Consider the following 14,884-nt stretch of genomic DNA (forward strand, 5'->3'; position numbering starts at 1 on the left):
TATTAGTCGATAACATCTTACAATGCAACAAACTCGGGAATGCCCCTTTAATGGTTTGTCAGTAGATTTTGCAGTTTTTAGTATTGTAAGCAGACATATGGCACTAATAGATCTGAAAGTATTATATATTCCAGCTGTATCGAACACTTTGTAATGGAATAAAATAATTAGTTTTTTTGAAATAATAATTAACCTCATATTGTACAAAGTTCTCAATCATGATATCCCGATACGAAGACTGTATATACTATACGAGTGTGTGTGTGTGTCGGGGGGGGGGGGGGGGGGGTATACTGTACGAGTGTGAGGGAGGGGGTTACTGTCTCGGCCCCAACAGTCGTTTTTAATTTTTTGTTTTCTGTATTTTAAGACAAATACTACTGGGCTTATGGTGAGACTCCGAGACAAGAGTGTATCGACATAAATATCTTCTCAATTCAATCAATCTGAACGACAAAACCGTAATACATGGTCAGGGCTGTATCTCTGCACAGTGCAGAGTCGAATGGGCATTTGACAAAATAGTGGTTGATTCTATTAATGTCTATCTAGTGCCTGCATACTAGGATGACAGCCACTTTACTGGACATTAATTTTCATCCCTCTTGCACCGCCAAAAGGAAGACTGCCACTCCCAGACTGGTTTACTAAATCAAAACTAGCACGGGACAGTGCTCATTAGAATAAGTACAGTTGTGTCCTGACCTTTTAGGTGTTCGCGAAAGGTGAGCGTATCCTGTCCCACCAGTGGCACTCGCCATATGTTCTACCACCGCAGCTGTCATCTGTCACTTCATCTACAACAATACAAAAGTAGAAAATATGAAATAGCAGCAACCATCATTTTGGTTAGTAATGCGTTGTGTTTAGTAGATATAGCCTCTAAATGTCTATCATAAAACGTTTTGAATTCCCTTAAGAGTCACTGGACAAAACTAGTTTCAGCTTTCAAATTAATATTTGGTCAGAGAAATGTGATGGAATCCTTTCGATTCCATCCAGAATTAGTTTTACAATTTTTACGTGATACTGACTTTTACTCTAAATTTTTATTTTATATATCTGTGATATTTAGGAGATAACCAAATGGAGTTTTTAGACTTGCGGGTGTTATTGTCTATTTCATCCCGCAAATGCTTGAGGTCAAAAATGAAACATTTGCGGCATCAAATAGAAAATAACACCCGAAAATCTAAAAACTCCATATAGTTATGTCCATTGTAAACTGAATCGTTTTTCTACGGAACTTACTGTATATTTGGTATTTGCTGACAAAAATACCTGGCTACAAACTAACTGTAGACCCTTGAATTGTCAACTTCGCCTGTTCCAATTGCTAATGACGTCATTAGCTTTCCGGGTGTTATTTTCATTTGATCCCGAAAAAAATAATGTTATTAACCAATCACAATACATAACACACTGGCAATCAGTTTACAGTTGTATTTTTTGCACAGTTTTTCACACTGTGTTTCAATTTAACCATTGAATTTTTATACTGATGTTGATCATCACTTACTGTTTGCATTTACCATAGTTTGACACCCAATAGCCGATGTATTTTTCATGCTGGGGTGTCGTTAAACATTCATTCATTCATTCATTCATTCATTTATTCAAATTAATATGACACTGGATAGTTCGTTTTAGTTTTCATACTTTATTTTAGGGAGCGATATGTATTTTTCTTTTTAACTAAATGAATTTGCTAGTAATTGTAATTGCTATACCAGACCAATCACAGCCTTGTGAAAACATCCATTTGACTCTTCTGTGTGCGGATATACGATTTTGAATGTATTAAAGTGACAGAAGCTATTTTTAAACACTACGATGTATTTTTCACTCTTAAACCCATTTTTCATAATTGAAATTAAACTTTATATTATTTTATTATTTCGATTATCAATTTCAGTACATCCATAAAGTTTATGGTCATCCTGCAGTTTGTTATACGGCGAAATGCATTTTTAATATAATTCTTAAAATGTACGTACGTTTGAAAAGTAATGGTTATGGAGACCACCTCAGGTCTATTTCTAGAAAATATGTCCCCGTTTAAGGGTCACAGACTCGCTCACTCAGTTGTAACTTTATCTAGATGTGTTACAGGTATGTGAATTAACCAAACTTAGTGTCCATTCCCACGGGTTGAAACTAGGATCTATGACTTTAACTGTTATGTCGCATATCAACACAAATGTGACTACGTTACCTTTATGTGTTTCTTTTTAAATACGCTGCACGTGTTATCAAGACGCTAAACACGTGTTTATTAACCTTGCATTACAGTAACCAGGCAAGTGACTAACTCCGGACGAGAGTTCATAGTAACCTTCCTAAAACACGGTACTTCAAACACAAGACTTGAACTCACCATCACAGCCACCCATGGACCTCTCTCTGACGTTCACATCTCGGCTCCTCTACGACAAGACATCAACGTGTCCACCCAACTCACTATGTTAAGCCCTGACGTCATGCACGTGACTTTGAATTCTAAGATACAATTGTATGGCACACGAGTTGAAGTCAAAGGGATTTGGATAACAAGTCCTAACGACATAACGGTGCAGTGCTATAGTTTCTATGAGATACATCCTTGGAAGTCTGCAGGAGGATTCATGGCCTACCCGGTTGAGTCACTTGGAAGGGAATATGTGGTAGTCACCTACTGTAAAACCGATAAATGCCAATTCGCTATTGTTGCCACAAAGAACAACACGAGAGTCTCCATAGCCCTAAGAATGGACCTAATTAATAAAGTTGTCTTCGGAACGAAAACTTACCGCAATGGCAGTTTATTACAAGTAACCCTTAAGAGATATCAGACGCTTCAGATCCGGAGCAAGGGAGACCTAACAGGCACAAAAATAGAGTCATCTGAAACAATTGCCGTATTTGCTGGGGCGCCTTTTACAAGTGTGCATGAGGACAATTCTGCATCCGTTATCTATACACGGGATCACCTTGTGGATCAATTACCACCAGTCGCCAGTTGGGGTTCCGTCTACGTCATCTCTCCATTCCCCAACACAATGTCAGAAGACTACATCAGGATCGTAGTGTATGAGAATACGTATGTACAGGTGGATGGCGTCCTACATAACATTACAATTTATGATCGCTACAGACAGTTTGTGTTACCCGTGGGCAGACATACGATTGTGACGTCTGACAGTCCAGTTCTCATAGCACAGTTGTCCCAAAGTACAAGCGATACGACTGATTATCGTGATGCTTCTGTTGCCATTGTTGTCCCAGTGGATAGTTGGCGCAGCGAATACGTTTTCAGCCCACTCAATTTCATAGATGCATTTACGTATGTTTCCATAGTAACCACAACATCATGTATCTCTGATGTGTTGCTGGACGGGGAACCCATTGCAAGTGAGTGGATTGAAGATGTTCAATATGCTCACACGTCATTGGATTTGAACGGCACAAAGCATCATCTTTCCGTCAAAAAGCCCAGTTGTACACTTTCTGGTACCATGTTCGGAACAGCGTTAATTCAAGCTTGGTCAATGCCTCTAGGCTGGTACTTTGAAGACAGTTGGGTAAGTATGTAATAACATCATTCCTGCTTTACGAAAATGCATTCATCCATACACCACAAACGCTCACAAAAGCATACACACACGGGCATAGAAATAAACACACACACACACACACACAGAGTGAGAGTGAGAGTGAGAGTGAGAGTGAGAGTGAGAGTGAGAGTGAGAGTGAGAGAGAGAGAGAGAGAGAGAGAGAGAGAGAGACGTTGCAGTCTATCAAGATCACTGATATATAAGAATTCTGGATTATTATACAGAACATTAGATCATTTCATTGTATATCTAATAGTCTGTTCAATTGTAGGTTCCTGAAAGTACAAGTACAATATTGCAAGAGAGCATTTCTCCAACCATATATGATAAAATGTCATCAGTGAACACTCCATTTACAACACAGCTATCAGATGATATCACCCCGTCGGTTGAGAGTCCACTTATATCACAGCTATCAGATGATATCTTCTCATCAACAGAAAGTTCAACGACAACGCAGGTATCAGATGATATCACCACCACAGTGGGAAGTCCATTTAGAACACAGCTTTCAGATATTTCGACAGCATCTCTCACCAAGACACAACAGCATGACATATCACCTACTGCGGTTGAGAGCAGCAGTCATGATATTCTACCGACATCAGTTGTCACAAGTGAGTTCTCTAACGTCCTTTCTGGCCTGGTTTCCACGATGTTAACAACTAAAAATTATCTTCCACTTGATGCAACGGCAAGTTTACACCCTTCATCAAATTACTTAAGTAACAGTCACATATTTGTGAATACTGATGTTCATCTACAGTCGATTATTGCACATATGGACAGCACTACTGAAACTGGACTGACAACGGTAACGGAGACAACTGATCCTTTTGGTACTGATGCACCGAATCCAACTGCAGTTACTACAACATCTTCTCCACAAACAACTGCTAACATCCTGGTATGCAACTTTTGTCGATGCAAAAACTCTACACTGCAGCTAGATGAAAGCCTGCAGATTCTAAAAGAGTACCTGGCAGTCAATAAGCAGGCTCTTTCGGCGACTACCAGAAAGTACATCAGCATAGAAGATAACCGCCCATCAGCCATTGCTGTTGGATTCATTGGAATCGTATTCCTGTGTCTAAGTGGACTCTTGCTCTCTATCAATGACTTAATAAAACTGTGGTTATATTGGTACTCCTGGTGTAGGAAAGACGACTGAGGTATCGGATGGCAGACACTTAGAATCATGAATTATGCCACAAGATAAATCTCAATCTCTCCAAGTATCACAATACAAACAACTGTCTATTGCTTTAACTGATTATCCGTTTCTAACAGAAGTTCTTCAAACCTTAAAGCTGGTACATTAATTAACCTTAATTCCAAAAAACAAAATCATTTAGTGAGTGTATCCCGTCATAAAATGAACCTTAATAAAAATAATTATTATATTTTATCATAAAATATCTGTCAGGAAATGCATGCACTGTGACCCGTGTGATTCCGTTCATACATAGCCAATACATTCTGTATAAGTGTGCTTTGGAATTTTATCATAAACACATAAGAAATAAATAATTGCACTCTGAACAAAATCTGTAATATTATGTTTTTGGGCTCGAACTATTAATCTCCAATTAATTATAAGGAAAACCAAACCCAAACAACATTTTGCAAATATAAAAATCATATCTTTTATTTGGTCAATATTTTGCGTGTAAAGAGGTTTTTTTCGCAGGGTTTTCGTTTTCTCTTTTTTGTTATATATGCAGTAATGACAACAATTCTTTCATGTCTAACAACATTGATTTCTGTGTATAAAGATAGTTCAAACGACCGTACGTATTAAGGGTTCTGTGAGATCACATTGACAGGTTTGGATGTTCTTTGTTTTCCCAAAGTCAACGACTCTTGAACTCATGTTTAACTAAATAATGTACTCGGTACACATGTCAAGGGGGTCTTTGTTTGTCCTGGTAACGGCTTTAAATTCTAAACATTTCACTAAACGACTACATGCAATTACAGTTGTTTAATAAGCATAGAAATAGTCAGGCACTCGGGTGTCTTTAATGCCTCTGGGAGGAGATTCCCCTTGACTGGACATTGATTACACACTATTAGTGTTTTGCATTAGAACTACAAGTATTTGAGAAGGGTACGCGGGACCTAGTGATTTTCACTGTTTGATTTCGCTGTTAGGCTTCTCGTTAGTAAAGACTAGTCATTGATTAGACAGTATTATACTATTGCAATTAGAGGTACTTAGTCTGGCTTTTGTGAACGATGCGCGAGCCCTAGTGCTAACACTGTGTGTTTACGCTGTTATTGTTATATTCCAATATCTCCAAAAGCTTTTATGAGTAATTATTCAAAGCACGTATGCAGCAAACAGTTCTAGTTAGTGGTATACTTAGAATGAAACCAAACATAAATTTAACATTTGGTTTGTGTCACTAGAGCACATTGATTTATTTATCATTGGCTACTGGATGTCGAACATTTGGTAATTGTGACATAGTCTTAAAGAGGAAACCCGCTACATATTTTCATTAGTAGCAAATGGTATTTTATATGCACCATGCCACACAGGATGGTACATACCACGGCATTTAATATACAAGGCATGGCGCACTGGCTGGAACAAGAAATAACTCAATGGGCCCACCAACGGAGATAAATCCTAAACCGACCCGGCAAACGCCTTACCACTGGTCTACCCCCCCCCCCCCCCAATAACAATAAATTAATGTGTACAGTTTTCACGTAATTGTTATTTAATATCAACGACAGGATATTATCTGTTTATCTGTCATTGTACTGTCATATCCATGTGTTATATGTACAATGTACAATTGTTTAAATTACAGTTTGTTTTTTTAATTTCAAATACGATCAGATGCATTGGTAATCATCAAATCACCCAAAAACGACGATGTGATACAGACCTCAATAATTAGATCTTAATATTTTACAAGGGATATAATTTAAGCATGAATTTGTTCACAAAATTTTCACCGAATATCAATTTTATGGGTTTTGCAGATCTATATATTTCATAGCTGTATATAAAATAAATAATCATATTTTATATACATACATGCATACGCACATACATACCTTTTTCGTTCCAACCAGTGCACCACAACTGGTAAAAGGCCGTGGCATGTGCTTTCCTGCTTGTGGGCAAGTGCATATAAAAGATCCCTTGATGCTAATGGAAAAATATAGCGGGTTTCCTCTATTGACTACGCGTCAGAATTACCAAATGTTTGATATCCAATAGCCGATGATTAATTAATCAATGTGATCTAGTCGTGTCTTTAAATAAAACGAACTTTAACTTCATACATACATACATACATATATATTAATACATACATACATACATATATTCATGCATGCACGTGCATACATACACACACGTACGCATGTATGTACGCACGCACACGTATTGAGTCCCAGCAACGGCATGAAACATTTGTGATACCAGGAAGGATTTAATTATCCCCTGCGCCAGTGCGTTAATATATATATATATATATATATATATATATATATATATATATATATATATATATATATATATAGTCAAATCCGACATGTATACAACATATAAATATCCATACATCAATACAAACCAGCCAGTGCCAGCTTTGCCCACTGTTTCAAGCATCACGTTATTTATACTAGTATTTTTCAAACCCACATACACACGCCAACTTCTCCACTGCAAATCGTTTCACCCGCGCCATATCTTTAAAGGCATTGTAAAATCTTATTATTATTTTTCGCAGAAATTAGAGTAACAAACAGAATTTCAATTAGGCTTGTTTACTTGTATTTAGTGCATTAAGACCTAGGGGGAATTAAATACATGACATTTGGTGACGTGGACTTTACAAAACAATCAAAATATGCATAGTGCTTTAAAACCTAGGGGGAATTAAATACATGACATTTGATGACGTGGACTTTATAAAACAATAAAAAACATTATAGCGAGATAAAAAAACAACAACCCCAAAACTACATACTGGATGCGCGATCCCTCTAGGATCAATCCGTCTTTGGGCCCAATGGTCTATTTCTCGTTCCAGCATGTGCTATGTGTGTATCTCTAAGACTATATGTCGAAATTACCAAAAGTTGGACATGCAATTGCCAACGATTATTAAAACTGTGCTCTAGAGGTGCCGTTAAACAAAACAAATTCCGGGTATGAAGAGTTGCAGTAAAAGGTGAGATGTCCCTATATCAGCTGCTATATATAGCAGTCAGACCTATGGTTAGTACATATCCAGAAAGTCTACAAAGACCATATCTTATTGAGTGAGGACAGGACGAATGGCATGATGTACAAAATGTCGAACGACATTATTACCCCTGTGTATTTTACACAGACAGACAGACAGACATACAGTTTATTGAGTAAAAGGCATCTGGCCCAAAATACAATCACTTTACACAATTTAAGAGCATGCGTTACATAATTTAGTCACATAACGGTCTGCCATTTAATTTTATATTATAGTAATAATAGTAGAAAGGCAGTGCATTTATAAATATTCAGTGTAAAAACATTCACCATTTATTCTCAATCTAAATACATAGTATAAGAATTTTGATAAATTTAGTAAACAAATTTGGTTTTGAGATGACATCAGATTAATGAAGTTAATTGTTAATGATAGACCAGCATTTACTTTCACAAAGGATAAAATGTACATATATCTCAAATAACTATATTTTTTTGCATACCAATAATACATGGAGCTGATCTTCAATAAAAAAATCTAGTAATTATCTTGACAAAAAGTGCATAATCTTCTCATATACAATATTATTAAATCTACCTGTATCTACACATAAACCAAAACTATTTCATCTAAATTTTGATAATGCAATTTGGAATCTCATGGGGATATTCATGTGTAAATAACATTTAACATTTAATAGAGATTTATACTGGTTATAATAATAGCAAGAATCCGAACCGCTCATAGAGGATGCCCATTCTTGTAGAATATCATATAGTCTTTGCTTAAATATATTAATAAACCTACTGATGTCTCCCACATCCTGGCTTACCCATACAAATCCAAAACCAAGTTTAAAAATAATTTTTTTAATGTCTGTCGTCCAAGTAGTATGACCTGCATCGTCAAGAGACTTAAGCATGACATAACTCTGTCTGGGCAGTCTGAAAAGAGGAAGCTGTATTAATTTACACCAGTATTTGATAGCACGAGTCATGTAAATAAGTCGGAGAGGAGCTCTTCCACACTCACCTAATACCATATAATTTTTTACTGACTCCCCCACCTTTAAAGGGACATTCCTGAGTTTGCTGCAATGTTTTAGATGTTATCGACTAACAGAGACTTTTTGACGACTGTAATTACATATCAAATATATTTTTTCTGCATAAAATATTAGTGGCTGTATATTAAACGTGTTTCTGATCGTTCTAACATTTGTACTAGGTTAAATTTCATTTTATTTCCTAAAAACTATTTTTTCGTACGTACAAAATTATTTGAAGACAACATCTAGTTTGGGCTTCTTACAAATACTAAGACGACTAGAATCGCGTTGAATATACAGAAACTAATATTCTAAGCAAGAAAATATATTTAATATGTAAGTTTAATCGTAGAAATATTTTATTAGTCGGATACATCTTACAATGCAGCAAACTCGGGAATGTCCCTTTAAAAGGTGTTTACAAAATTTAATCTGAATGGCTTCTATTACCATGCTTCTAATAATACCCCAGATTTCTGACCCATAAGTTAGAACTGGTGTTATCATAGTATCAAATATTTTAAAGCTATGAGCTACACTTATATCTCCAACCCTTTTTTGGTATCTAAATAGTGCCAACATGGACTTATTTGCCTGAGCAGCCAGACACAGCTGAGCCTTATTCCAGGATAATTTTGGAGTAAACACAATGTCCGACTAGCCATAATAACGCGCTACCAGAGAAAAGCCTAGTAGCAAACATTCCCCGGGAACGCACAGGGAAGCCACAACAACGCGTTACCAGAGAAAAGCCTAGTAGGAAACATTTCCCCGGGAAAGCTCAGGGAAGTAACCGTATAAAAGTAACACCCCAGGACGCCCTTGGGCACTCCACAGGAGAGCAAATGGAGCCCTCTGCCAACGGAGAAGCAAAGGCAGAGTTGTTACCACCAATTAGACCCACATGATCTGGCCAACTGAGCATGTCTATACATGCTCACCACGCCACACCCACTGTAGCCAACGTATACTCATGGGACAGACTATTCAAAAATATTTTGCTTTTTGACCATAAAGGTCTCCAATGCCCCTTGGAGGGTGTTCAGATATATATCATTACCGATATCCGATAGGTGTGTACCATCATATCTGAAAAGACCACGGTCTTGTTCGCTGATATCAGCCTGTTTTATCACCCTCCCTCCGAGACGCAGTACCAAGTTACTAACTTCCCTATTTACCCGCTTGCGGGTTTTGTTGATGGCGGCCTGGCTTCTGGCCCCGTGCCAATATAACCGTGGGAGAAGACATGACCAAACTAACCTAGTGTTAGGGAGGAGTTCGCTGATGTATTCTAAGTCCCTTTTCATATGCCATCTCAACGAGCCAGAATCACCGCATGTGAGGTCATTCGAGCCCAACTGGATCACTAAATAAGATGGCGGGGGGAGGCGTTGGAGGTCCCTTTCTATATTCTCTTTAAGGTTAAGCCATTTCATACCTCTTACTCCGCACCACCTGATACGACCCCCATATTGCTGCAGTCGCAAGTGTTGACCGACTGGTCGTGTCACTGCCCTTCTTTGAGCCCAGTACACTATCGAAGAGCCCAGTATCCAGATATCTGAAAGCTCAGAATTGACAAGAATTATGAGTCATACTTATACAGGCCTGAGAATAAGAAGTGAACCGGCAGCTAAACTTTCATTATAAAGCATTGTTAATTTATTGTAAATTGTTCATTTTGTACTTTAGTAACCTACCACCAAAATAGAGTACTTGAAGTGCGATTTGGGCTAACTTATATTAGGTTACTTTAATTGTTCCTTACTCTCAGGCCTGCCTATAATACATTGTAATGTACCCGAAACCAATGAATGTCAACATGTGAAACGATTGAATTAATTCAAACTAATCCGTTTAAATAGTCAATGAACTGGATGTAATCCTGATGTACTTTTTATATGCATTCGAACGCCATCTTCCCCATGCTTGTATTGTTGCGTGTGAGACATTTTTGCTGGCAGCCAAAGTGGCTGCTCCAATACGGAAGCTATGCGACTTGAATGTAGCTGTACTTAACCCTAAGAACTTAAGGCTTTTATATAGCATTGCTGAAAATTGGTACTTTGTTAGTGGGCTGGTATCTTCATGACAGAACAAATAAATGCCTCCAGAGACCCTGATGTTTAAGAAACGTTTGATTGTAGCAACAGGGCATATTGTGTTATCTGAGATGGGATCGATTGTTATTGGTGTTGGCCTGCCCTGTTGGTTATTTTGTTGATGATCTTAATATTATTTTAAGGGGACCCCCATCTATAACTGTGACATCCTGCAACAGAATTGCATGATTAGAAGGAGATTTAAGTGAGTTTACAGCTACTTCCCCAACACGAAAAAGGCCAAAGAATGCTATAAGAAATGCTGTGGTGAATAACTCGGTTTCATAAGGGGACGAGCATACACGAGTTAGGGCTCTGGGTAAACTTCTTAATATAGATACCGTAATGCGTGACCGGTTGTCCCTAAGTGGCCTTGACCTGCGCATTCCTTCAATCATTTTCTTGGAAATAAAAGTATGAGTAGGATCCTGAACGCCCTGCATCTGATGGTAGAAACTAATACCTGCTAAGTACGAGGAGACAGTTGAGGCAGAATATTTCTGTAATGACATGTATGCAATATAGTTTTTAACATGGTCAGCGGGTACTGGGAAAATTAATGGGAACTTATGTTCACATCTGAACCTATCAAATGAAACCCATGCTTTTTTGTACAGTTTGCGTGTACTTTCTGAAACTGATGCTGAAATCAGTTTGTTGCATTCCCTCTGAAGATTTTCCAAACTTCTTGTGGCACTGTATCTGGTTCCGGATTTGCCTTTGGTGCCAGGTTGTGGAACTTTGAGAACTGAAAACGGGAAAGGCTATCTGCTATTTTGTTTTTTGATGATTGTATATATTCAGCTTTTACCGGTATATTAAATGTTAACAAATTTAACACCAAGTAGCGCATGAGATCCATAACACATATGGGTTTAGCAGATTGTTTATTTATAGCATGCACTACAGCTTGATTATCGCATTGTACTATAACTTTTTTGTTTTTAAGCAAATGGCCCCACATGAAAAAGGCTGCTACAATAGGAAACAGTTCTAAGAATGTCATATTTGTCAGAACCCCCACTTTTAACCAAAACCCTGGCCAGCAGCCAAATGTCCATATTCCATTGAGATAAGCACCGAATCCCCCATTAACGCCTCCTGCAGCGTCAGTAAACAACTGGATATCTGAACCATATGCCCAATATTGGTCTTGAAAGACAGACACCCCGTTGTAATGCTTAAAAAATTCTAACCAAACTTTAATGTCATTTTTTAATACCTTTTGTGATTTTAATCAAGTGATGTGGTTTATTGACCTTGCAGATACTGTCATTTAGGCGTCGACAAAATGCCCGTCCTGGTCTAATGGCCCTACATGCAAAGTTTAGTGAACCTATCAGTGATTGCATTTGTTTCAGAGTTACTTTTTTCCGTCCTAATACAAACTCTGATTTTGCAACAATCTCATTTAATTTTTTAGCAGGTAGTCTAATAACCATCTCCATTGTATCGATTTCTAAGCTCAGAAATGACAATTTTGTGGACGGGCCTTCGGTTTTATCATGTGCTATAGGCACGCCCAATTGTTTATAGATAGACTGAAATGTGGAAAGGGTTTTTGAACAAACATTTGAATGTGTTCTTCCAATGAATAAAAAATCATCTAAATAATGCTGAATGTTCTCATTACCTGATTCCGATCTTGTAATCCATTCCAAAAACGTGGAAAATTTTCCAAATACTGCACAAGATATACTACAATCAAATGGCAGTGATTTATCAATATAGTACTGACCATCAAATTTAAAACCTAGCTGATCGAAATCGCCGGGATAAATGGGAATCATACGAAAGGCAGACTGTAAGTCAGACTTTGCAAGCTCACAACCAATGCCCAAAGTTTGAATCATTCTAATAGCTTTATCAATACTTGAATATGAAACTGAGCATAATGATGGGTTTATAAAATCATTAAGGGCATGGTCGGCTGGATAGGATAAATGGTGAATCAAACGAAATTCCCCTGGAGTTTGTTTGGGGACCAAACCAATAGGCGATACTCGAAACGTAGAAATAGGCCGGAAGGGAACAGGTCCAAAAATTCGACCCAGCTGTACTTCTTTAAGTATTTTTTGTTGTATAATTTCTGGATTATCTAGTGCTGATTTCTGATTAATTGCCTCCCTTGGCATACGTGGACCCTCGTAATGCAACTTGAAACCATATTTAAAACCTGACAACAATTCCTGAGCGACCGAATAATTGGGATATGTTTTTAACACTTTTGTTAATTCATTTAAATCTATTGGTGTTTTTGCTAATTTGAATATTTCGTGCGTTTTGATTTGGGTTATTTGCATTTTTTGTTGTACGAAAGGAATGACATTCTATTTTTGGATGTGCTCCTCCACAAGACTGGCAATGGTGACGAAAACGACAATATGTTCGGTTGCACTTATTCATGTTGTAATCAAAACATGCCCCCGATCCCTTGCTGGTGCGAGCAAATTGTGTGTTCAGCCTATACCCGGTTTTTGCATCTGACCAATTTTGCATGGGCCCTTGTTTCATTTGGGGGATCATTATCAAAAGCCAGAGGTTAGGATCAATAGTTGCCCATGATATTTGTGGATTTTTTAACTTTTTTAAACGGAATTGTTCATCGTACTCGCGCCATGCAAGACCGCCACATTTTGCAGCTGCCCACCGTATGGTGTGCATATATTTAAGCAATTGTAATACTGTTGTAATTTGTGGGTGTTCTTCTATGTAGACAGACATGAATACATTAAATGCGTCAGTCCACATATTTATGTCATCAACTGACCTTTTTTGTGTTTTTGTGCCAATGCCCAATTGGCCGGAATTGAGAATTACTAGTGGCAAAGGGCCCCCATCTGTATTTACCCCTGTGTCATGCAAAAGTGTGGCGAAATTAACATATTCGTCACGACTAATCTTATCTCGGATATTGCGACGGACGTGGTCTCCCACCCCGTCATCTACTGAGTGAATGGCGCGCGGTTCACATTCGACGTTTAATGACGCCTGTTCAGTATTTCCCGAAAGTATTGTATTAAAATCGATACTTGGAATATTACCTTTGCTATGATTTGTTACGTTACCCACCGCTCCGGTATCTGCTCTAAATTCACTATGAGTGTGCGCCCCCGTTGACATCTCATCGCTGGTTACCGCTGAGGTACTTGGCTGGCTGGCTTGACCTTGCTGAACTTGCGGAGTTTTCCGTGCTTTGTGCTTGCCTGTGTTCGCCTGCACTGTAGCTTTTCTCTTTGTTGATCTTCTTATCGGTGGCATAGTTTAGTTCAATCTTTTTGTTACAATGATATATCAAAAGTTTATATTTATGCGGAAAATCCCGATTTTTTTTCTATACTCCCTGCTGCTAATTTTCAAATTTTGTCTTTTCTCCACGCTGTTAATTTTCAAAAAGGACGTGACGTGGCGCACTGCCTTGTGGGAAGCGTCACTGCACACATTGCAGGGCCCAAATAGGGAGGCTCAATACGGGTTGCAAGACTTCCTTAAATAAATAGCTTTTGTCTGATAATGGAAAAACCCACTTAACTTTGATATTGACTTGGAAAATATGATAAAAAATAAATTTAAGGATACATTTAAAGCTATAGAATCTCTTTTAAACATTTGATCACGTAGAACACTTACACCATTAGGAAGAAACATACTATTAAAATATCTTGTTCTTGGAAAATTAAATCATTTATTCTCTTCTATTCCAAATCCACCTATTAATTGTATTCAAGAACTTCAAAACATGTTTTAAAATTTATATAACGTATACAAATGAATTATACTATTAGAGATTGAGGAGTTAAAGTACCAGATATTCAAACATTTATTATGGCACCAGAAATTGCTTGGGTTAAAAGGCTTGTATGTATAGATTCAAAGTAAGTGGATATCTCTTATTCTTGATGAAGTTAATATGTTAGAAAATAAAAT

The 14,884-nt window shown here is 37.6% G+C and overlaps 2 protein-coding genes across 6 annotated transcripts; one reads left to right on the plus strand and one right to left on the minus strand.

Annotated features, from left to right (window-relative positions):
* Nucleotides 1-494: 494 nt before the first annotated feature.
* Nucleotides 495-14,327, minus strand: LOC121376191. Of its 5 annotated transcripts, XM_041504008.1 has the most exons (4): nt 14,002-14,327; nt 10,294-10,416; nt 8,637-8,748; nt 495-797 (listed from the first exon to the last, which is right to left on the minus strand). In XM_041504008.1, exons 1-4 carry the CDS (start codon nt 14,216-14,218, stop codon nt 794-796), a joined length of 456 nt encoding a protein of 151 aa, XP_041359942.1. In that variant the 5' UTR covers nt 14,219-14,327; the 3' UTR covers nt 495-793. The 5 variants fall into 5 exon arrangements, 2 of the variants coding, with proteins under 2 accessions (XP_041359942.1, XP_041359943.1); XR_005958410.1 differs by having other exon boundaries at nt 10,294-14,327; XM_041504009.1 differs by lacking the exon at nt 8,637-8,748.
* On the plus strand, nt 1,368-6,106 carry LOC121376190 (topoisomerase I damage affected protein 7-like). The gene is made up of 2 exons (XM_041504007.1): nt 1,368-3,560; nt 3,865-6,106. The coding sequence occupies exons 1-2, from the start codon at nt 2,463-2,465 to the stop codon at nt 4,762-4,764; spliced, it is 1,998 nt and encodes a 665-aa protein (XP_041359941.1). The 5' UTR covers nt 1,368-2,462; the 3' UTR covers nt 4,765-6,106.
* Nucleotides 14,328-14,884: the final 557 nt, after the last annotated feature.

The sequence above is a fragment of the Gigantopelta aegis genome, chromosome 6, assembly GCF_016097555.1.
Source record: "Gigantopelta aegis isolate Gae_Host chromosome 6, Gae_host_genome, whole genome shotgun sequence".
In the NCBI taxonomy this organism is placed as follows: Eukaryota; Metazoa; Mollusca; class Gastropoda; order Neomphalida; family Peltospiridae; genus Gigantopelta; species Gigantopelta aegis.